Source organism: Myzus persicae, unplaced genomic scaffold, assembly GCF_001856785.1.
Source record: "Myzus persicae strain clone G006 unplaced genomic scaffold, MPER_G0061.0, whole genome shotgun sequence".
In the NCBI taxonomy this organism is placed as follows: Eukaryota; Metazoa; Arthropoda; class Insecta; order Hemiptera; family Aphididae; genus Myzus; species Myzus persicae.
Window position 1 is genome coordinate 428,902 of NW_019100980.1, and position 22,832 is coordinate 451,733.

The 22,832-nt window shown below is 27.5% G+C and overlaps 1 protein-coding gene across 1 annotated transcript; it reads right to left on the reverse strand.

Moving 5' to 3' along the window:
- Positions 1 to 390: 390 nt before the first annotated feature.
- LOC111027135 (protein timeless-like) lies at positions 391 to 19,310 on the reverse strand. The gene is made up of 16 exons (XM_022305357.1): positions 19,184 to 19,310; positions 11,936 to 12,070; positions 10,044 to 10,138; positions 6,460 to 6,518; positions 6,222 to 6,393; positions 5,607 to 5,756; positions 4,542 to 4,727; positions 4,315 to 4,395; positions 3,994 to 4,163; positions 3,548 to 3,826; positions 3,239 to 3,481; positions 3,009 to 3,135; positions 2,797 to 2,896; positions 1,247 to 1,454; positions 944 to 1,142; positions 391 to 807 (listed from the first exon to the last, which is right to left on the reverse strand). The coding sequence occupies exons 2-16, from the start codon at positions 12,030 to 12,032 to the stop codon at positions 700 to 702; spliced, it is 2,274 nt and encodes a 757-aa protein (XP_022161049.1). The 5' UTR covers positions 12,033 to 12,070; positions 19,184 to 19,310; the 3' UTR covers positions 391 to 699.
- Between the last annotated feature and the right edge of the window lie 3,522 nt (positions 19,311 to 22,832).

Sequence of the window (22,832 nt, forward strand, 5' to 3'; positions counted from 1 at the left end):
AGAACCATCAAAAGCTTATTATATGACTTTTGTGTGAAAAAAACTTCAATTCATTTGAAGGCCTCTAATTTTTCTATAATATATCTGTGCTTTATGGCTTTTTTGACCCTTATGGGCAATGTGGGAATCTACAATAGGCATTTGTTTTAAATAATATTCTCTTTCCCATAATATGTATTTATCTATTAGGTAAATCGTATATCTTTTAACGTATAGTTAGATACCTACTTTTTATTTAATTCTAGAATATCTTAGAATTTAATTTACAATCTACCTACGCCCGTTAAATTTTTTTCTAACCTAAGGAGTAGATATTATGTAAATAAATGTCTATCATATTGTAATAATTAACTATTAAAGCAGTATGTAAAAAAAAAATGCTTCCTATGGTTTGAAAGATAAGTTTGATTATTAATTTATAATATTATATTATACTAATGTATCTAAATGTTATAGTTATGTATTGTTTGACATACTCATAAACACTTATATAGGTAGCTATTATATTACATACTACAGTACCTATATACTATATACACCCATATATATTATTATATTAAAATATTAAACACACATTTATTATATAATTTTAAAAATGACAAACGCATGTATTTAGATAACTAGTTCTGTTGATTTTTTTTGTGCTATGTCTGTAGTTTCGAGTAAATTAATTTTATTTCAATATTCAAAGTTAGAAGTTCATTCGTAGATACACGGAATTCCACAAAGAGCGTTTTCAGAACAGTTCTTTGTTTGTGGTATATTTAGAAACTTGTTTAGAACATTTTCAATCAAATCAGACCACCTCTAAAATAAACAAAAATGAATGATATTACCTGCACGTGCTTATATTTAAAGTACCTTGAACCTTAAGGAACGTAATATACGCTACCTATGACTATTCTTAGGTAGGTAGGTACAAGTGAAAAAATTGTGTTCTTACTTTGTACTGAAAATCATTATTTTCGAAAATTTTCAAAAATGTTTTCAAAATGATCGGCTGAAAGAGTGATGTAGTGTTTTCGACTTCAGTAATTACGTGGTGCATCATAGTAAACACGGATTCGTTGACCATTTCGCTGTTTTTTTCGTAATTTTGGAGGACTATTCCGTACTTGTACATTATGTCAGGAACAGCAAATCTACAGGTAGGTAGTAAAATACAATTTTTAGTTTAAATTTTACAAAATGAATTCAATTACATATTCATATAATAGGTATGTATGAAATTAGGTATTCAATTTACTTTTTGATGTAAGAAGTAATATTGTCGTTTAAATTCCAACAATCCTTAAGGGTATCGAACAACGACAATACCATATGATTTGTAACTATTAAATCATGCAAGTATTCGATAATCTGTATGTCACTGTCATAGTAACGTATTAGTAATGTGAATAAGGACTTGAGGTCTTTTGCCCAAGTGATTGATTCTGGAGAGTTGTTGCCTGAATCTACGTATCATACAAACATTAAATTAGGTACCTACTAAATTTCTATGTATAATTTGGATTGTTGTTTCTGCCTAATATACCTAGCACAAAGGGTGGGCTTGCTATTTTTGGTTCGGGGTTCAAAATTAACCAGGGGATTGTATCTATATATCTTTTTAAAATTACTAAAATTAAGAAAGGGTTCTACATTACAATATAAGAGTTGACTTTAAGAAAGAGGCCGACAGTGGTAATCGGATCACAAATAGGTACCTACCACATTTACTTGTTTCAAAGCACCCTACTCCGCCAATGCCACCTAGTGCTTATAGAAACTACTGAGATATATGTGTGTAGGTAGGTTAGCCTACTTATCCTATGGGCTATAATAACTGTAAAATACAAATCCCATAAAGTGTCATCACGAAGTACATAAATAATTGAAATAATTTATTAACCAGTGATTGGTATGTTATAAATTATAATATTTCATCGTGAAACTGAAATTATTAATAGGTGTACCTAATTTATTATACTTACATACTATATTCCACAAACATTTAGGCGTCGACTATGACGTACCTGTACTTAAGGCAGTGCTTTATTATAAACCACTGAACCACCTATAAAATTAGGTGTATGGGCCTGTGGGTGGGTAAAAATAATTTATCCTGTAAAACTAATACTTTTACTAAGGTATAGCTTCGATGTATCTCGATTACAAAGGTGTAATATAGGTAAAACTAAATGTTGTAAATAATAACACGAGTAGAGGTATACACGACTTGTCTAATATTTTGTGTTGGTTACTTGGTATACATAGGTAGGTAATAATAAATATGTAGGCTTAGTAGGTATGTACTATTGTACTAGGTATGTAGTATTGTAGGTCCAGAGAGAACACAATGGGTTGTAAATATTTTAAAGAATTTAATTTGTCTTTGTTGATGAGTGGGCGAGTGGGTCTTAGTTAGAATACAAGATGTGTATTTATTGATAAATGATTTTTTTTTCCATTGATTTGATTTAATATAAAACGATGGTGTGGAAAACACTGGTTAACTTTAACTAGGTAGATAAGTAGTTATGAAATCAAAAATGATTTTTTTGTGTTGAAGACACAGTTACCCAAGTACTAACTAGGTAAGTGCCTACTTACTTAAAATTTATGTGATACAGGAACGTAACATAACAAATAATAATGCATAATATATATTTTACAAACACAATTCAACACGGAAACGAATAGCATCATCCTACCTAATTATAAACCTACCTATATAATATTATAATTTATATAATTTTGATAAATTTGTCGCTATTGAAATGTATCATATTTTGTTATTTTATGTGTTGTACTTACTCTGAAGATCCTTTATCAGATCTGCGTAAATTGGCGACTCAACAGCAGTTTGGCGATAGAACTCAATGGTTTTTATTACCTCTTTAATGGCCATGATGGCCTTTTCGCAGTATGGAAAAAAAACATAAATTCATATTTTCAAAAAAACTAACTGATGAATGACAACAATAAAATAAAAATAGTATAATAGCTTGATACTGTGCATAACATACCAAATGCAAATGTCTGACTTTCAAATGAATATTAGGAGATTTTTGCAGTTTCGCGATGGTTAATTGTTCAGATATTTTAAGACCCTCGTGAACAATAAATGAAATCAGTTTGAAAGATACGATTCGTCTAGGTATCACAAATAATAAATGTATATATTTTTTTTACATACACCTAGTTAAATATTAATTTAGATCGAAATAAATAACAATATACAAAACACAATATTTACCTGACTAATTTCAATTCAATGCTGTTCAACTTGCAGAATCTACAAAAGTATGTTAATATCCAGAAATAAAGTGAAGTGTCTATGTGTTGCTGTGAATTAGACGTAAGTATATTATAAAGTTCGTCGACTAAGGTATTGAATCCATTTTGTAGAAAACGAACAGTAAATTTCTGGAGAAAGTATGATATCATGCATGTCTCATTTGGCACGTCGAACTGTATTGGAAAACTTGGTAACTTCAACCTGAGAAACCCATAAACAATTTATTTAAACATTATCATAAGTATAATAAAATCACTTATTTCTCACTTGGTTTTGAGATTCTTTTTTGTGTATTTTTTTTTGCGTGATTTCTCTTTTCTTCTACAAATATCACTCGCCAAAGTGGGTTTATAGGATTTCATTTCAAATTCAAGTTTAATTTGTTCAAGCGAATTTCTTCTAGATTCTCTATTCGAACTTCTTCTAGTTTCAGTGCACGAATTCCTTCTAGCTTTTGTGATCGAATTTCTCTTAGTTTCTGAGATCGAATTTCTTCTAGATTCTGTGTTCGAATTTTTAGAATTACCTTTTTCTTCGTCGTCTCCCCTAAAATAAACCAATTTTTATACCTAATATAGTATCACGTAAAATAAAAAAATCTGTTTGTGGTACATCAAAATGTTGGTAATCTTGTAGTAGTTTAATATTAGCTCGTATTATAATATAAACACATAGATCTATTATTTATTAATCATTGTAAATACAATTTTTACTTTTTTAAGTTGAGCCCAGTTAATAGTGAAAGTTCTTCAAATACAGTTATAGTATTTTCGATTTTAACATCTTTTGCAGTATGTACGTTTAAATTATGTTTTATAGATTCTTTGGAACTCTTGTCTTGCCCTTCCATCAAATTGCTTTTGCGCATTTTATTCATTTTATTCTGAAAATAAATTCATCATCTAATTAATAATTTCCTAAGCTTTGAACTTACATGAATAAGGAAGTGGTGTCAAATTTTATATGGGTAGCCAATTATTTTATTTTTATACACAAAATAAGAAATTTAACATTTTCTTTTTTTTTATAAATACCACTTTAAAATGTGTATCATTATCACAGTCCTCGTTTGATAATTCAGATAAATTTTCTGGCGACGAATTTCTTCCGTTTTTCTAAAAATTTTAAAAATTATCTTTATGATTATAATAATCTAGGTTATTTATTGGTTTTAAAAATATTTAATGAAATGTTAAAACTGTAGTAAGATACTGTAAGTCACTTGATACAAATCTTAAAATGAAAATACAATATTTATTACTGGATATAATGATGACGTATTGCTTTCATTGTCTTCAGAACTATCAAACCTTATAGTTTCGTTCATTTTAATGATTTGTTTTGACATTTCTTCAACGTGTTGGTTCTTATAAATTAGAGCAATTAGTTCGATGATTAGTACTGCCCAATGTCCTCGGTTAGAGTTGGCGATCAAAGCAATAATAATCTAAATAAAATATATACACAATTTAAATTAATAGTTAATATTTTTACACTCTATTATAATGATAATGTTAAGATTAGTTTAATTTGAGTTTTTATAATACTGTTTAATAATTTGAAAATTTGGTACCATTATTATGCCATTACTCAAAAAGAATTTTTTTTTTGTTATTCGTTCGTGGCATTTTTGAACTATATGTCTATTTATAGACATTTGAATTTTTTTACTTTCTTAAGTTTTTATTTGACTTAAATGTATGCATGATTTGATTTATATTTATGAGTAAAAAATCTTGAAAACGTATTAGTTTGATTTCTTTGTTCCTCCCAAGTTTTCATTAGAAAATCATACAATATCGAAAGTACGTGGTTTCAATTGTGTTTATAAATGTTTGAATTTCAAACTTTGTCAACGTTTTAAAACTATTTTGTAGATAACAAATCGATATTTTTTGGTTTTTCATAATTTTCCTTGTAGTACTAGTATTTATACTAATAAAAACAGTTGAGCTACATTAACTTAAGCAAAATTTTTTTTTATGAGATATTGAAATTAAAATTTAAGTAAATAGTAATTTTGTATTAAACTATTATAAATATATAACAAAAAATATCCTTAGAAGTATAGGGTTGCTGCCTGCTGACTGACTGCCAAAATATACTGCCTCCGCTCAGAATCTTTTTTCATCGAATACCTACAATAATATATCATTAGATTCAAATTTAACATATCAATTAGTCATTACACAGACCTACTCAATGACGAGGTACCAACACCCATAATACAGCAGAAGGGGACTAACATTTTTAATTTTTTTAATTTAAATATTATTTTACTTTTGTTTGAATAATTTAGTATATTATATAATATTATATCGTATACCTCGTCGAATCGTTCTGAAAAAATCATCCACAATATTGTATTTTGGTACTGCTCGTTGGGTATGTGAAGAATATTTTTTATTAAACGCAAACAATCGCTTATAATTGATATACTGTAATTGTTGGTAGATCCTATAGGGCAGATAGACAACTGAAATGATAAAATAAACATTGATGATTAGTAGATACCAAATGATACCAAATCAAAAGAATTAAAGAATAATTTATTGTAATGCCTATAATATATAGTATCGTAGGAATTACAATAAATGGACTTTTATGCATCCTTCATATCGGTATTTAAATTAGGGCGGTGGCCTATGGGCTAAAACCGTATACTTTTATACCAGCCATTGATTTATAATATAATGATGTAGGTTTAAAATTACTATCATAATAGTGCTACCTAGTGGTAATATACCATACTTATTCGTAAAAAAGATAATTTTCTTAAATTTGTTTAACACTTTAAGAACATTTATTTGTGAATTCATCATACCATTATGATCAGAATGTCTGAATAAAAAGGTAATATTATTTAAATTAGTAAAATATTGAATCAAATTTTTATCTATTCTATAATTTTCTTACAAAATAATTAAAATGAATAATTTACTTTTTTCATATGTTCCTTTATAATATCCATGATTCGTTTGATGGCTTTTAAGTCAGCCCATGCGGCTTTGCTTGTCGACATCGTCCAGTTCAGCCTAAGTAATGTAGAATTATCTCCATTCTTTTCAACAAGCATCAAACTTTCAATCGGTGATATTAGACTAACCAGAATTCTGTAAAATTTAGTGAGAAGAAAATTAAGAAAATTAAAAACAACTGTATGTTAGATAATCGCATACTTCAACAAAATGTCAATTATATTGTCGTTATTGACTGCAATAAACATCGGTATGAGGTGCTAAAAAAAAATATAACATTTCATCAACAATATAACTTACTAATAAGTAACTAGTAAATAATAATTTGGTCATAACTATTGCTAACACTTGCATTCACTATATTATCATTATATTTATGCATTTATGTGTAGGTATAAATGTATGACATGTAGCCATGTAGGTAACAAGTATGATATATTCATTATTTTATACAAAATAATTAAATACCTATGCCATAAATTGTATATGATTAAAAAATTATTCATACGAGTGAAATAGTGTTCCTATCAAAAGTTTTGATGAGCGAAGAAGTGGACTAACATTTTCGAAATACCACTGTGCCACTTTATACTCCGCTTATCTGAATTTGAAACACCTATAAGTTATAGAAAATAACTATTCGTTTGAAAATCAATTTTTCTATATGGAAATACTCATGAAAATTTTCTGTTTTAGAATATGAAATTAAAATGTATGTTAGCACAACAAAAAGTATGTAACTTAAAAAACTAATAACGATATAAATTGTCAAAATATATTTTTTTTCAAAAATGTAATTTTTCGATGAAAACAAATATTATGAGTGTGCACAGAGCCTTAAATGGACCACATAGAGTTTATAAAAGAATAATTACATTAAATTGTTTGCAAAAGTAGATTGCAATTAAAATTAAAATAATAATATGTTCGTGGCAAATAATCAAACAATAACAATTATTCAACTCGTCGCACATATATTTTTCGGGTTTGAGTGAAAAATAATCACTCGGGCTACAGTCATAATTGAGAAAACAAATGTATGATGCATGATACAAAAACAGAAGACAATATTTTTCACATATAGAATTTTTTCGATACCTATCATTAATAATCACACAAAAAGTTTGTAAACGTTAAAAATTAAGAATCTTAAAACAATAATAACTTTTTGTATAGATATCAAAGAAACAAAAATGCTCCTTTGGGAATTATAGAATGTACTTCACTTTGCAGAAATTTGATTTCGTAAGTCTTAACTAAGGGTTACGGCTCAATACTTATGGCTTATGACTTAGAGTGTGAAATTGTTTTTCTAGCTATATGAATCGTTTATTTATGAAGGGTGATAGGTGACAATTATTTTAGTTTTTTTAATAAATATGTTCTATGGCTTTAGATCAGCTGTCCCCACTAGAATTTTGAAAGGGCAAAATATTTTTTTGAATATTACTTGCGTGCAATGAATAAATTTAAAATTGAGCAAAAAAAAAAACTGTCTATGATGGGCGTATTTTGCCCCCCGTTTCTTAGTTTCTAGTTACATTTTTAATGATAATATTTGAAAGTTATATAAGTTAAAAATTTGTTTTGATATAAGTATTTTATTTCGTTTACTCAAGTGTAGAATATTGGATTTTAGAATGTGAAATTCAGTTTTAGTATTGGCAACACAACATTTGTTAAACGGCCTCTGTTTTAGATGGATCGTTTACTTTTGAAGAAAGTTGTCTTTCAAACACTTTGTTATGTTTTAAAATCAGCTTTGAAGTCAGGAAACAATTTCGTATCTATCAACGATTTATATATTTTAAAAGACGCATTAAAATAAATTATTGGTAAAGTAGTTTTGTTTTGACACCAATTTATTACACTCAACCATATGATTTAGTAATTTGTTTGTTTGTTTTTTATTATTAATTTGTTTATGCAACTCGTCAGCAATTTCCACTAGTTAAAGGTCTTAGATGCTATTTACAATACTATGATACTACTCAACATTTTTTATGGGGGTTACATTATGAAAAATTAATTTAATAATGAAGATTATATTTTGTCTAAGAGGTTAGTCTTAGTTAATTTTAAAAATTTGAGAATTTTTCTGTTTTGATCGGGGTTTGGTCCAAGGATTTCGTCAAGAGTTTCGGTCAAATTAAGATTTGTTCGTAAAGATGACATTTTATTTTGATGTGTTTGACTGTGATCTGTGTGTCTCAAGCATCGCAGATGAGAGGTTCATCTTTGGACATGAAGAATTCTTGAGTTATCCTAGTGTGTCCAATCCTAAATCTGATTTGGTTTAGTTTAGTGGTCTGGTTATTCCATTATATGCCATTTTTTTTTTAATGAAGGTTTCTATGGAGTTTTTGAAGTTATCATATGAGAGGTTAGGAACGCTATTGGCGTATTTGTCCACGGTTTAGTTGCCAATAATACCGGTGTGTCCTGGGATCCATACGAATATAATTTGTTTTTGGTTAACTATATAGCTTCATCTTAATTATTTTGGACGAGGACTGATAAATCACTTGGGTTGGTTTTATTTTGTATTCTATTAATGGCACATAGAGAGTCGCTAAAGAGCTAACTTAGTGTGTTCTGATGCATTAATTTTTTTGTTGGCTTTTAAGTTTGATATTGAACTGGTTTGGGAGTCTGTAGGTCATATTTAAATTTTCATAGATGATTGCGATAACAACCACTTCATTTGATTTAGAAGCTAATTTTTTAATATAGTCTCTAAGTTGCCACTCCTACACTAAGAATTGAAGTCTTCGGCTAATGTGTTGCATCTTACTGGGATGTTGCAGTTTTGATGGTCGGAGGTCGTTGATTGCTATAAGGAAAAGTGTTATTGAAAAAGCTAAATCTTGTGGGACTCCGTTCTCTTGGGTCATTATTTGTTAATGAAAAGGGTCAAATACGTAAAATAAAAAATTTTTACTATTGGGTAATAAACTATTATTCACAAATTTAAATAAGGAAGTGCACAAAACATTAGAATACAAATGTTTTTTATAATAGTAAAATCGTATGAGCAAAACAAATATTTTTAACATCATGAAAGTTTTACCTTATAATAAGTTATCGATTTATAATATTTATATAATCACTTAATTAATTCATAATAACAAACAACAGTATACTTATACATGGGAACATTAATTGTAAGTAAGGAACTTTAAATTAGATTTTTAATATATTTAAAATATAATAATTTTAACTTTTCTCAAAATGTCATTAAAGTAGCCAAAATCAAACCCCTATTATAAAGTGGATGCTTGGCATTTTTTATTTTATTTGTTCTTTTACTATTGTTGAATAAATTGTCCCAATGAATGTGCAATGTGTGTATATAAGTTATATTAATAAAATGAGTTCATGTTGGTTAAGTTAAATACAAGTTTTTAATATCTATGTGAATTGAATAATATTCGGCAGATGGGGAAAATTATATATATATATATATATCTATATCTACACATTTTATCCTTTACCTTTATGAGACATGACTACTTAATGTTAAAAATATTGTAACGTAGTTAATAATTATATCCTATGGATTAAAATTTAAATATTTCAGGTTTCAAATTAAAATCTAAAATGTAGTTTCTCATAAATTAATTTCCCTCTTCTGCCTTTACAATGATTTACACTGTTATAAGGCTAGAATCGGCCTTATACACTTAAATTATATTTATTTTGCATAAACTATAAATTATTTCAATACATCACTTTAAATATTCACAAGAATAATACATGCAATGTAATAATGCAAATAAACTAACTCTGCTTAATAGTTGTGAGAATCCAATTATCTGCCTAAGATGTGTTGCACTTTTTTCTGATGAATTCAATTTTTCGTAGATATGCATTAGTATCACTGTAAAATCAAAGAACAGACATCATTGATATAGAGTTGTAAAATCAGAATCTTAAAATCCAATAGTAATAATATGTAATTGTAACTTATAATTAAAAAAATATATATATATATATTTAAAATATTAAAATACAAATATGCAAAATTAACTAGATTTATTTATCACTGATGAATGTAGGTACTGATTTTTTGATGTAATGTGTTTTTTTTATCTGATGACATTTAGTAGAAAAAGTTTTTAATCGTTTAAACTAAATTTAATTTTAAAAAATTGGGGGACTCATTGACTCACAAACTTTGCATTATTGTAGATTTTGAGTTCACCTCGTAATTGAATGAATCACTGTTATAGTGTAATTCATTAGTTAATTCTGAATTCAATGAATTATTTTGAAATTTATTGTAGTTCAGAATTTATATAAAGTAATTTTTTTTAAAGGAAAAACGATTATGAGTGGAGACTATGTGCCTCTAACATTCTATGATTATATTGTATTTTATTTAGTTGTAATATGTACTAAAGTAATATTTTATTCTTCTAATTAGTATCTTATGTTCTAATGTAGGTCGAACTTGAACTAATTTTTAACTAAATCATATAGTATATAAGTACTGTGTATTATAATTTTTATTTCATATTACATCATATCATTCATTATTATAATATACAACTGCACGGTCTGGAACCTTGATGATATACACGGTTTCGGTTCCTGCTTGTTTCCGAGAAATACTAAAATTTAAGTTTTGATAACTTTCTGTTTTAAAAAATACTAAAATATCAGTTTGGGTTCTTAAAAAATGAAAACTTATTTTCCTGTCTTATTTTTTAGGTATGTGAGAAAAATTTGGTTCCGTTTCAGTTCTTTAAAAATTATAATAAAATATTGATATTTTCAGCAGGCATCAATTATGACGGGCCAATACTAATTTTCAACCAGATATTCTACCAATTAAAAAATAAATATATGATTTATATTTTTGAACAATTGTACAAAACAAAGAAGAACTTATATGATGGATTTTATATCACATTTTCAAGCTTTTTGAATAAGAAACAGAAATATTGGTCTGAAGCTTTCAAATGATAAAATAAGCATACACAGCTAAAGAAAAAAAAACAAAAAATATTTTGAAACTTGTATCATGTTCCGAAAGTAGTAACATAAATATTTCATGAAAATTTCAAATTTCTCATAGTATTTAATAATTAGTAAAGCGTAATATCTCTGTTTTGTTATTTTTATTTTTAATTTCCCAAAGTACAGACTGTCTAGGTTCTCACCAAAAATCACTTTCGATATTGAAAATCTATTGCTTTTTCTTTAAAAGTACACACACACATTTTAAAATCAATACATTCATCGCTTTGAGTTATTAAGTGTAAACCATTTTTCATTAAAGGAATTATAAGTTAGCTATTGTGGTCATTTATCATTGCCTTAAAATATAAATAATAATAATAAAAGACACGTTTTTGCAAGCAAGTTTTCATAACATTTTTTTTTTTTGGGGGGGGGGGCACACCACATATTATGTTAAGTTTAATACACAAAAGTATGTGCAACGTTAAACATATGATTGTAAATATGTGTTTAGTGTACACTTTTATGTTTTTTATTTTGTTATTTCTAAGTAAAATAGTATTACATTTTTGACAAACATAATTATAATTAGGTTAACTTCAGCTTTAACCGCATTACCGAAATAAGTTACTTGGCGTTCAAAATAAATACGTGTATGGCTATATTTAACACTCAAATAATTGTTTAGTATTTGATTATACACTATACTTACTATAGCAATTCTTGGATGGAACATAATCATTACCAACGCGAGTTCCCAATTGTGCAAACATATTTTGTGTGTTACTATTTCGAAATAGTTCATCCATTTTAATTATTTTCGTTAAAGATCTCCTCCAGGTATTATCTAAGAACACAATAATGCAATGCAGATCAGTTAATAGTATCCGAGATAATAATATCATATTATTATATTTTACTTCAATTTATTATTCATATAGTTGATATCCCATGTAGTATTTGTTAAGTGGTTTAGGTACTCAAGGTCCTAGATGGTATGATTGTTCAGCTTTCGGTTCAATAACATACTTAAGATTTGCCCCGGTTTCCTTTTTTAAAATTAAATCTTCCCCTCACCATTGTTATTAAAATGACAATATTTTTTTCAACTATTAAACACATGTGTAAAATTTACTGACCCCCAAAAAGTGCTGTCCGGTGTAATTGTGTCCATGGATCTCACCCACCCACTAAATAAGCCACAGCTTGGGGTGTGCTATATAATATAATACTGTACAGATAAGCCTTATATATATATGTACAGCAGATATGTAGGTGCATTTATTACACACACATATTATATTTTGTGCAATTAATTCCTAATGCAATTATTGGAGACCGTGTTACATTCAGAATCATAGATATGTAGTTGGTAACAATTATAATAATATATTATAACTAAGAATATTTTTACTATAATTAATTTGAAATTAAACATTACGGTGATGATAATTCTCACATTGAATTCATAAAATATCACATAACATTATTATAATATGAATTATGAACATTTTGCTTGTTTTATTATATAGGTAACCTGCAGGGGCAATCTAGTATTTTTTTTTGGATATTTCAAAGTCAGCAGCAATCATCTACGACCTAACTATAATGAGTAATAACTTTTCATTTTTATGCGATACAAATAAGTACCTTCCAATAAATCTAAGTATCTAATATCGTATATTTATAAAAATAAATACGTACCAAGTTATGTTTTAGTTGCTTTAGAAGACATTCAAATAATTGTATAAGTTATGATGTATTAATTCCACACTGGCATAGTGTATTATATGAATAGACGTTAATATAATATGTCACGTTGACATATAAAGTCACGTGCACATTGTACAATAGTTTAGTACATATCCCCTCCTCCTCGCCACCACAAAAATACTCGTTTCAAGAGAATTGAGTTACATAACAGGCGATCACGTTGTTGAGCATCGAGCTTTCTCTACTGCCACTGTACACTACTGGGAAATGGGAAGGGAACAATATTTTAAGCACCGCCCACTTTATAATTATTTTACAACGAATACCTACAAACTCAATGCGACGTCGTACACAGATGTGTGTTACATTAATGTTAAATTATTGTAGAATTGTTAATTAAATGCCTAGCCGTCTAGGTATGAAAATAATATGACCCGGACAGCAACAACACGTAAGTATCTGAAAAAAGGTATTTTTTCAGGAGAGGAATATCGTTTAGAATATGTTTCTCTCATTCGGTACAAGGATTTAAATTTGCATAATCGTAATTTATATTCAAGTTAACATGATTTATCACGCTCTTTGTCTTTTATACGTTTTAAACACAATGCCCAAACTCTAGAATTTTGTGCAGTTTTATGTTTAGTTGAAGTGGAAACAATATAGCAAACGAAAAAAAACTAATAAATTCATATTTTAATACTAACTTTAAATAAATATAAGTTAAAATTTGTAATTTAGATGGAATAATCTTTTAAAAAGAAAAATGCAATTTTAATTAAATTTATCAAAAGTTAAAGTCCCTTCAATATTTGTAAAACATTGTCTGGTAAAAATTGTCTCGTATTCTCAAGTAGGGACAATGTACGATTATTAAGATTATTAATATAAATGTTCATAGGATACACCTAACATATTGATATTTCAAATATTAGAAATGTAAATCATTATGTTTGAATATTACATTTAAATATAAATTTTAATACCCGAGAGAATTAATTGAGTAAACTAGTATTAAACATAAAGGACAAAGGTAATAACCTATATGGCTATATCATACCTACTTAAAAGTGACAACACTGTCAATAATGTATTTTATGTGTTTTTCGATCTTTTAATTTTAAAGCGAACTAAGAGCAATTATTAATTCGTAATATTTTACAAACATATAAATTGTTTCAAAGTTGCAAAATTAAAAAATATTATTTTTAACGACATCTTACTCACTTTTAAAACAGTGATAATGACATCAAACAATTCAAATAAAAGGTTGAAATAAAGTTTAAAAAGTTTGAATATTAGTTTTAAGGAGGAGAGATAAATTTTGTATTTTATTTTAATGATTGCAATGACGTGTGTGTGTGTATGTGCGCGTGTGTGCATTAGAAACACTCATCTACCACTTACTAGTAGTGAAGTATCCGTAAATACGTAACCACACAACGTACCTCTAGAACAAGACTACCACAACACAAAACTCATCAATTTCGAGTCATGACACTTTTGAATAAAGTAAAAAGCTCTATAAAATGAAAGATCTCCATTATTTAAACAGTAAAAAAATGTTTCACTATTGGAATCATCACATTTTTTAAATTAATTTTCAAAGGAAGAGAGCCATATTTAAGGCAGTATTTTATTTTTTTTAATTAATCACCAAAGTCAAAATTCAAGACTTCCTCATTTCAATTTGTTCTTGCACACTAATTTTTGCGTGATAATATGTTGAGTACAAAACAGCAATATTTAGAGTTGTGGTACATTACATTTTATAATCTGAGATATTTCAGCAATAATAAGAAATTTAAAATACTGCGATATTTTAGTATAAAGCTGTCTTCAAATAAATGTCTATTTGCAATACAACAACATCTCAAAATGCAAGTCTTAAGGCCACAATCCCAAATTTTTGGGTTTAAGAGAGTATTTCCTAATATTTGAAAAAGTCATATTGTAAAGTATATTTGCAAGTATTTAAATTTTTAGTTTCAAACTCATGGGTAAAACACTCTTTAAAATAATATCTAGGGTTCAAACTTCAAATTGCTTTTTCTAAAATCTATAACTTTTGAGTTGTGACAGTCTTGTTCTAAGGTAAGTTGTGATAAGTTAAAATGAACACCAACGAAAAATCTTTAGAAAAAGCGTACTTATTTAAGTTTAATACAATGAATTGATTGCGGTAGGTAACATAATTTATTATATTTTAATATTTTTTTAATCACGGTATTGGTACATTTTTCAATTTATGACATTTAAAAATTCCTCCAAAATTGTATTTACCTAACTCATTTATAATATAAACAATAGATGGATTAAAGCTAGCTACATTATATTACTTCGAATAGTTACGAAATACCGAGAACACTGACACACGACATCGATGTGCCTAAAAAGCCTATACAGAACGCCGTGTTACAAGATTTTAAGTTTATCGAACATGCATAACCGTATAATAACACTAATAGCTATAATAGATGATAAGTAATGTTGTAGTATAGTTAAGTGGTATATTTTGGAGGATTTCGGGGGGGGGGGGGGGTGTCCAACATTTAATGGACCTCATATACAACATTCTTAGAATTACTAATTGATGTAAAAAAACGTGAGAACTTACTTTTTTTCTTTAAATTCCTATGTTAGGAATTGACAAGTAATTTTACATTAGAACTCTGGTATATGGTGTGATAGACAAATAAAGTTGGACGTTGTTACTTAATACTGATTTCTAACAATTGTTTTAAAAATTACTCTCTTGTATTAATTACACCGAATTTAATACCGGTCGGTGCCCACAATATCATGTATTAATGTTACTGTATTATTTGTGTGTAGTGCTAGTGTATTAGGCGATCAGTGTGCTGATGATATAATAATAGTTATAAGTAGATACTTAGTCAAAAACTCTAAGATAATCGTGCACGGTTATTCACGATTATTGATAGTATACACCTGTAATTTCAAACTAATCAATAAAGGCAATAATAAATAGAACGTGATGGAAATTGTTTTCAAAATTAAAATCAGCACAATTTAACACACCGCTGCGGTAACACAATGAGACTTCAAAGAATGACAACGTTATTTTTTATTTCTTATCATTCATGATATTTTTTTAATATTTATTGTTATTTTTATTCAAAGAGGGCCAAATATTATGAAGCATGCCCATTATTCCTACCTAGCAAAATCGTAGTGAGCGAAAACTATTTTATTGTTAATTATAATAAACAATATTTACAAAAAAATATTTTTTGAATACCGATGGACTTGAGTCTTGACTTCTAGAGCATTTACAACATTTCAGAGTCGTCATCAGTTATGTGTACAGGCCGAGGTTCACTTATTTATTAATTTATTATAAAATTATGAATAGTAATACTAGGTATGCACTAAAAACAAATGTAATTGAAAATTATTAAATTATTGTTTTGAATTTTGAATATTGTGATAACACAATATTGAAACAAACATATGTGATATTCTATGATTACAATGTTAGCCGAACAAGAGGACATTAATACTTAACGACCTTTAATTTCATTGTATTTAATACAAAGTTATAAACGTATATAAAGAATTAATGTTGGAGCGGAGCGAGAAAACATTTTTAGGTTTAATAGGTATATACTATACATATTTTAATAATGAGTGTACCCATAAATATATTTACCAATACAACACTGGTTATTTCTTCATAATTCTGAATTACTTTAGGTAATTGGATCTTATTAAATATTACTTATTTAATTTAAATAAATATGTATCTACTTAGTACTTACCTACGTTATTCAATAATCACCTGGTACGTACACCATGACGGTCAACGAGAAAATAAATGACAAATTTGACAAATAATGGTATTATTATAATGTATAATTCTCTAAACTAATAAACTGTAAACTAGAATAAAAAATAAACTACATTATAAGTTCACAATATTTTTGCTGCTGGTATTTTTTTTATCTGAATGACCCGGCGAAATTCAAATAATTTTTGGATATTCCTGATAAACTGTAAATAAGTCTCGCAACGTGTTGTCGAATCTAATCAAATTAATTTCAGTTTTACCGTTTATATAAAATAAACGATAATACCAATATATTAGTCCTTCTTTTTTTCAAGTCGGGAGGTGTCTAGACATGGAGGACACCCTCCCTCCAAATACGCCACTGGCATAATATATTACTAATAATAATTAGAACTAAAATGTTAATTAACAGTCTATGTTTATAGTACCGTACTGTGCTTTATTTTGTAAATTATTTTTGAATTGTGATAATAATTTTGTTAAATATGTTCAAATTTAAATTATATACTAGTTTATTACATAACTAAGTATACAAATTAATAGTATTATATACACGCCTATAATTTCACGAGTTTTTAAGTTGTTTGTACAGTTGCATAAGGGTTTTTTTTCAATGTTTTTTTCATGTACACTTTTCAATTCCAAATTTAATTGCCCTTCAGCTTTGCGCAAAAGTCAAATATCTTAAAAATCGGAACCTTTCAAAATATTGCTCTTAGAAAACTAGTGAATGCTCCACACTACGTGTCAAATCATACACTACATAATGACTTAAAACTTAAATCAATAAATGATGAAGCAAAAATATTTTATAAAGATTTCGTAACTGTTTAAATAATCATCCAAATGAACTAATAAAAAACTTGGCCACTTTCACAATTAGGGTTGTAAAATTTCATGAAATTTATTTTTTGAAATATTTCATTTCTATGGAAAATAAAAATAAAATTGTTATAGTCGCCAACTTTCAAGTAAAAATTTTTAAAAGTTGTTTCATTGACGGAACAAAGAAAATATTTATCATATTTAAATATAAAATAACTAATATAATAATAATATAACAAATTTTAACGTTTTAACTCAGAACCTGGAAACTCATAAGCCAGCTCAACATCATACCATATTACTCTTATAAAAAAATTTTGATGTTTGTTATCAAACCTAGTTTATAACCATTAGTTGTATAGTAATTTGTGAACTTTGGTTTATAACTGAAACGTTATTCATTATCAAAGTTGTCTTAAATGTAATCAATTTATTATTTATAATCATCTACAACCAAACATGTTTAAAAGAAGTAAAGATATTTTCCTAATTTCATTGAAATATTTCGAGAAAAGTGACATTTTCAATTGAAAAATTTCAAGTGAAATATTCTAAATTCAAACCCCTACCCACAATACCTGGAAATATGCCAAGACGTCTGAAGCGTAAGTGGTGTCACAATCACTTAAATTAAATTAATTACCAAAACCGAAAGTGTTATTAATGGGTGGCTTCATTCAACAAAATCTTACCACCTGTTAACTCTTACCTCATAATATATTTTTATTGTGTCTAGTATAATTGATACAGATTTTTTCACTTGTTAAAATAAAACAAAAAATTTAATTGGCCAACTACTAACGTGACGTCATATTTACTACCTACCTTTTTTATTTAATACAAATTTCAAGTAATTTAAAAATGATTTTATTTTATTAAGTTTTATTTACGTCCTAATTATATTTAAATACTCTAAACCGTAGTATAGCTACTACAAGTAAATATTAGTTAATGATTATTATGCTAGTGCGATTATGAAACAAAATAGATTTATAAGGCCTAGGTATTATTCACTTTATTGAACAAACATTTTTAATTGTTGTATATTTGAGTGTTACAAAGTGAATGGGTAACCAGAAATATGTAAACGTCTTATGAATTTCTACATGAATAACATTATCAATGAACAGTAGGGACCGTGATCGTTTTATTATTAAACATATTTTAGCGAAACAATACAATTATTATTTTGTTGCTGATTCAAAATTACACACTCTAAATCCTGGACAGTTTTATAATTACATAAATAAATAGGCTAAACTAGGTGAAATAGGTGATCGGCTTCACTGCGGCTACAGTTTAAACCCAACTTATTAAAATTCAGGCCAATAACCATAAATGTTGAAGACTTAACTCGATAAAAAAAAATGTATCATCATTGTAATTTCATATTGATGATGCTGTTGGTTAAAATAACTAGCATATCGTTTCGAATGTCATCAATATAATATGTATGCAGTATATCATATGAAAGATATTTTTTAAACAATCAACAGCATAACGAAATAATAATCATAGTGCAACTGTTTATAGTTATAATTCAATTTATCAATAAAGCCCATAATATCATAAACGCTATAATAATTATTTGTGATACAATAAAATAATTACCGATATAAGCGCCTTGCTTTACGTTCTGTTGATCTTGTGCTTACTGAATACGACTGAAGTACTCTGTTGGCGAGCTCGGAATAGAATGACGAAAACAACAAACTCCGACTGTTAGAGCGTTATACTCGAGCACTATGATACATAATAATAATATGTAGGTGGGTATCACGTTTTCGTGTAATGTGACGTACCGTGGTCACGCGGATAGTGTAGATATATGCGTGTAAGACTATTTCAATGTGTGTGACTTGTGTGATAGGTACAATACTCAATTATAGAGAGGCTGTATTATGTTTTCTTACTCTGGAATAATTGAGAGAAAATTAAGTGACAATATTTTATGGCTTTTGTTTCCACCTACTATATATGTGTAAAATGTTAGCGATTCCAATATTTCACACAACCAAACTAAATGAAATAAGCAACAACCACCCTAAGCACATCTATACTCCTCGGATTTCCCAGCAGTAAATGGTGTAGTATAATATTGTCCACATTACCTAGGTAAACATACAAGTAAACCTAACATATTACGTATAGAACCAATATTATTGTGAAAGTAATATTAATATTATGACATATAATAACGGTTTTTCGATATTTTAATTTTTAACTAGTTTTAAGTATGCCTGTGAATTTAACCTATTAAAATAATTAATTCAGCCTTTAAAATCTACGTAGTAAAATATGTAAAATATGAAGTTCGAAAATACATACTAATTTATTTTAAAAAAAATAATAAACTTTAAAAGTTGCATGTCAACACGAATAATATTTTTGAGTTACAACAAAATAACTATAATCGTTATTCTTTGTTCAAATATCTAATTTAATCTTAATTTAATCTAAATGTTAACTTAAAATATCTGTAAAATAGAACTGTGCTTATATATTTTTTAGATTGTTAGGTCATATAATAACTTATGGAATACTTATAAAAATCTTTGTATTCAAACTTTCAATCCTTAGCTATAAAAATTAATACTTTAAATGACAATATTATATTTGCAAATTTTGGTAATTTTGATGAAAAAATCTTAAAAAATCTTGCCTAATATGTATTTTTAATAATTTTTAATCTGCTATTATAACAAAACAACATATGTAAGACTTGAAACTTCAATACAACAAACCTTTTGTTTTAAACTTTCTAGCTTTTTGGCTCAGCAAAAAATAATTACTTGATATATTTTATAGAAAAAAAGTAAAAAAATTTATAATTTCTTTTATAAAGAATTTTCACAAAGTTTTAATTAAAATTAATCATTGTTCATCATACTTGGAATGTTTTAAACATTTGTCGACATAAATAATTTTAATTCATCAGTATTCAAATTTAAAATAATGTGATTATTCCTTTTTTATCAATTTGACTTTTCCGAAAGAAGTTTATTACTTCACCCACGTGTTTTCACTAAATACACACTGCACATTTCACAGCAGCGATCCACGCGTCGAATCTCTTTAACGTCCTTAGTCAACAACCATATTCACTCATCTATAGACAAACATCGGGGGTCTTAGCCCCCAAAGAAATTTCAATAGTCCCCTCTCAAAATTAAAACTATTTGAAGGATTATAGGATTATTAGTATTGGATTAATCTAGACCCCTCCTCCTAAATTAAACCAAATGTTTACCTATGCGACTCGTTGCAAGTTCATTGATTGATAGTGGTTAAAATAATAGATGAAGGGAGTATTGATTATAAAAATTATTATGAATAATTAAAGGTGGAGTATTCATTAATAATACTCATAAGACTATATATATGGGAGTGTATGTATATGGGAGTTAATTAAAAATCAAAATAAGAAAATTGAATAGAGAATGGAGGAGTGAATATCTAGTAACACTAGACTTTAAAATTGACTTGTTGAAGTAGGGTAGTTAAGTAAATTAAGTTAGATAGGGGCTTAGTAATAAATTATATATTTGCAATGTGCCTAGCATAAAGGTTTTATGAATAAAATAAATTAAGAATAGTCTTATAATTATGTTTAGGACAAAGCTCTTCTAAAAAATAACACCGTTGAGTCACGATAACTCGAAAAAATCGATTTTTTTACTACCCCCGAGGTTAGGTGTGGTCCCTCGAATAGTACGCCTAATATCTTGAAGCGATTTTTTTATCTCCTTTTGACTTTGAGTCATCCTGATTCGACTGTGTATAATGTGTAATATTGTTATTGTTAAAACACTATACGAAACACGTGTTCTACGTCATGACAAACAGATACTTAGTGAGCACAAATTATATAATAATTTTTGTTTTTAGCGAAATACTATGTGTCACATAATATTATTATATCACTTTGAAATATGCTATAGTTGTTGTGACACACACAGTATTATATAATAATTATTATCTTATCAAAATATTATTACATAACAATAATTGTGGTTAATATAACTATAAATTTAGTTGTTATTTTTCATTTTAACCGTATGTTATTGTTTGTATCGATTCAAACCTGCTTATCGCTGACTATTTCATTCGAGCTCTGAATGAAGCAGGTGCCTAAAATGAATATACGTGCATGCAGTTCGATGAAATGAGAAGAGAAGTATTTAACATACAACCCCTTGTCGACTGACGGAACTTTCAAAATCCAAGTAAAAAAAAAGTCATATCAAATTACATACTACCTATACTAAATATGCAACTGTCGTTATAGCCCGGCGGGACTTCTATGTCCCATATTGTAACACAGCATTTTATACTACATTAGATAGGGAAATCTTATATTATTTATACTGTTATCAGTGAAGTTCGCCTAGTAGTTGGCCGTCATTTTGTCGGTTGGTATAACATTTAATTCATTATACGAAATTAATTAGGAATAACATCGTTTTTATGTTTAATAAAATAATATATTTTTTTAAACTACAGGTGTAAAAATAATAAAATACAATACAATATAATTAATATTTACCATATAAAATATACCATATAATTCTAACGGATAACCAGGCTTCAACCTGATATCCAAAGAGTTTTCTATCTAGTAGTTTATAAAAATCTGTCTATTTTACCCACAGATCTGTGATTTCACCAGAAAATATTATTAAGGAGAAAATAATGTCATTTATTTTAGTAACAAACACGTTTTTTAATTAATCATTTTCTTAAACACGATTTTGCAGCTGTTAGGTTTTTAAAAATTATTATTCACTGTTTTAATAAGGTTAGGCTTGTAATTTTTTTTTATACGCAATTAATGTATTACAAATAACGGTTTTCTATAGCTTCAAATGCTCTAGTAAAGTTTAAGTAAGATATTAAATGCTATTTACTAATCGGGACATTGAAGTAATGTCAGGAATTACAATGACGATGTGGGCCACTTAGGCGATGTGAAGTACCTATGAAGCTAAAAACCAATAATCTCGTTCATATTCCAAGTGCATACATCACATATGCGCATAATGGAAGGCTAAGAGGGCTTTACCCCCTCAGTATTTTGTTTAGTCTCCTTGTACATTTTTTTTTGGATCAAATGTAAGAACATAAGGTTTTATACCCGAAACATTATAGCCTATAGGCTATAACCCCCTCGGCCCTCATATCAATCCATCACGCTACACCTATGATAAATTGTAAGGTTTGTCCTTGTTTGAACGAAAGAAAGACTGCTTCAATGTTTATA

Bases quoted from the DNA above. Each gene is read 5' to 3' on its own strand.
- LOC111027135 (XM_022305357.1), bottom strand. From the start codon at position 12,032: ATGGATGAACTATTTCGAAATAGTAACACACAAAATATGTTTGCACAA. The intron at 4,164-4,314 runs GTATTTATAAAA...ATTTATTTTCAG, and splicing joins ATGATACACATTTTAAAGTG to AATAAAATGAATAAAATGCG. The intron at 808-943 runs GTAAGAACACAA...TGTTTATTTTAG, and splicing joins ATAATGATTTTCAGTACAAA to AGGTGGTCTGATTTGATTGA.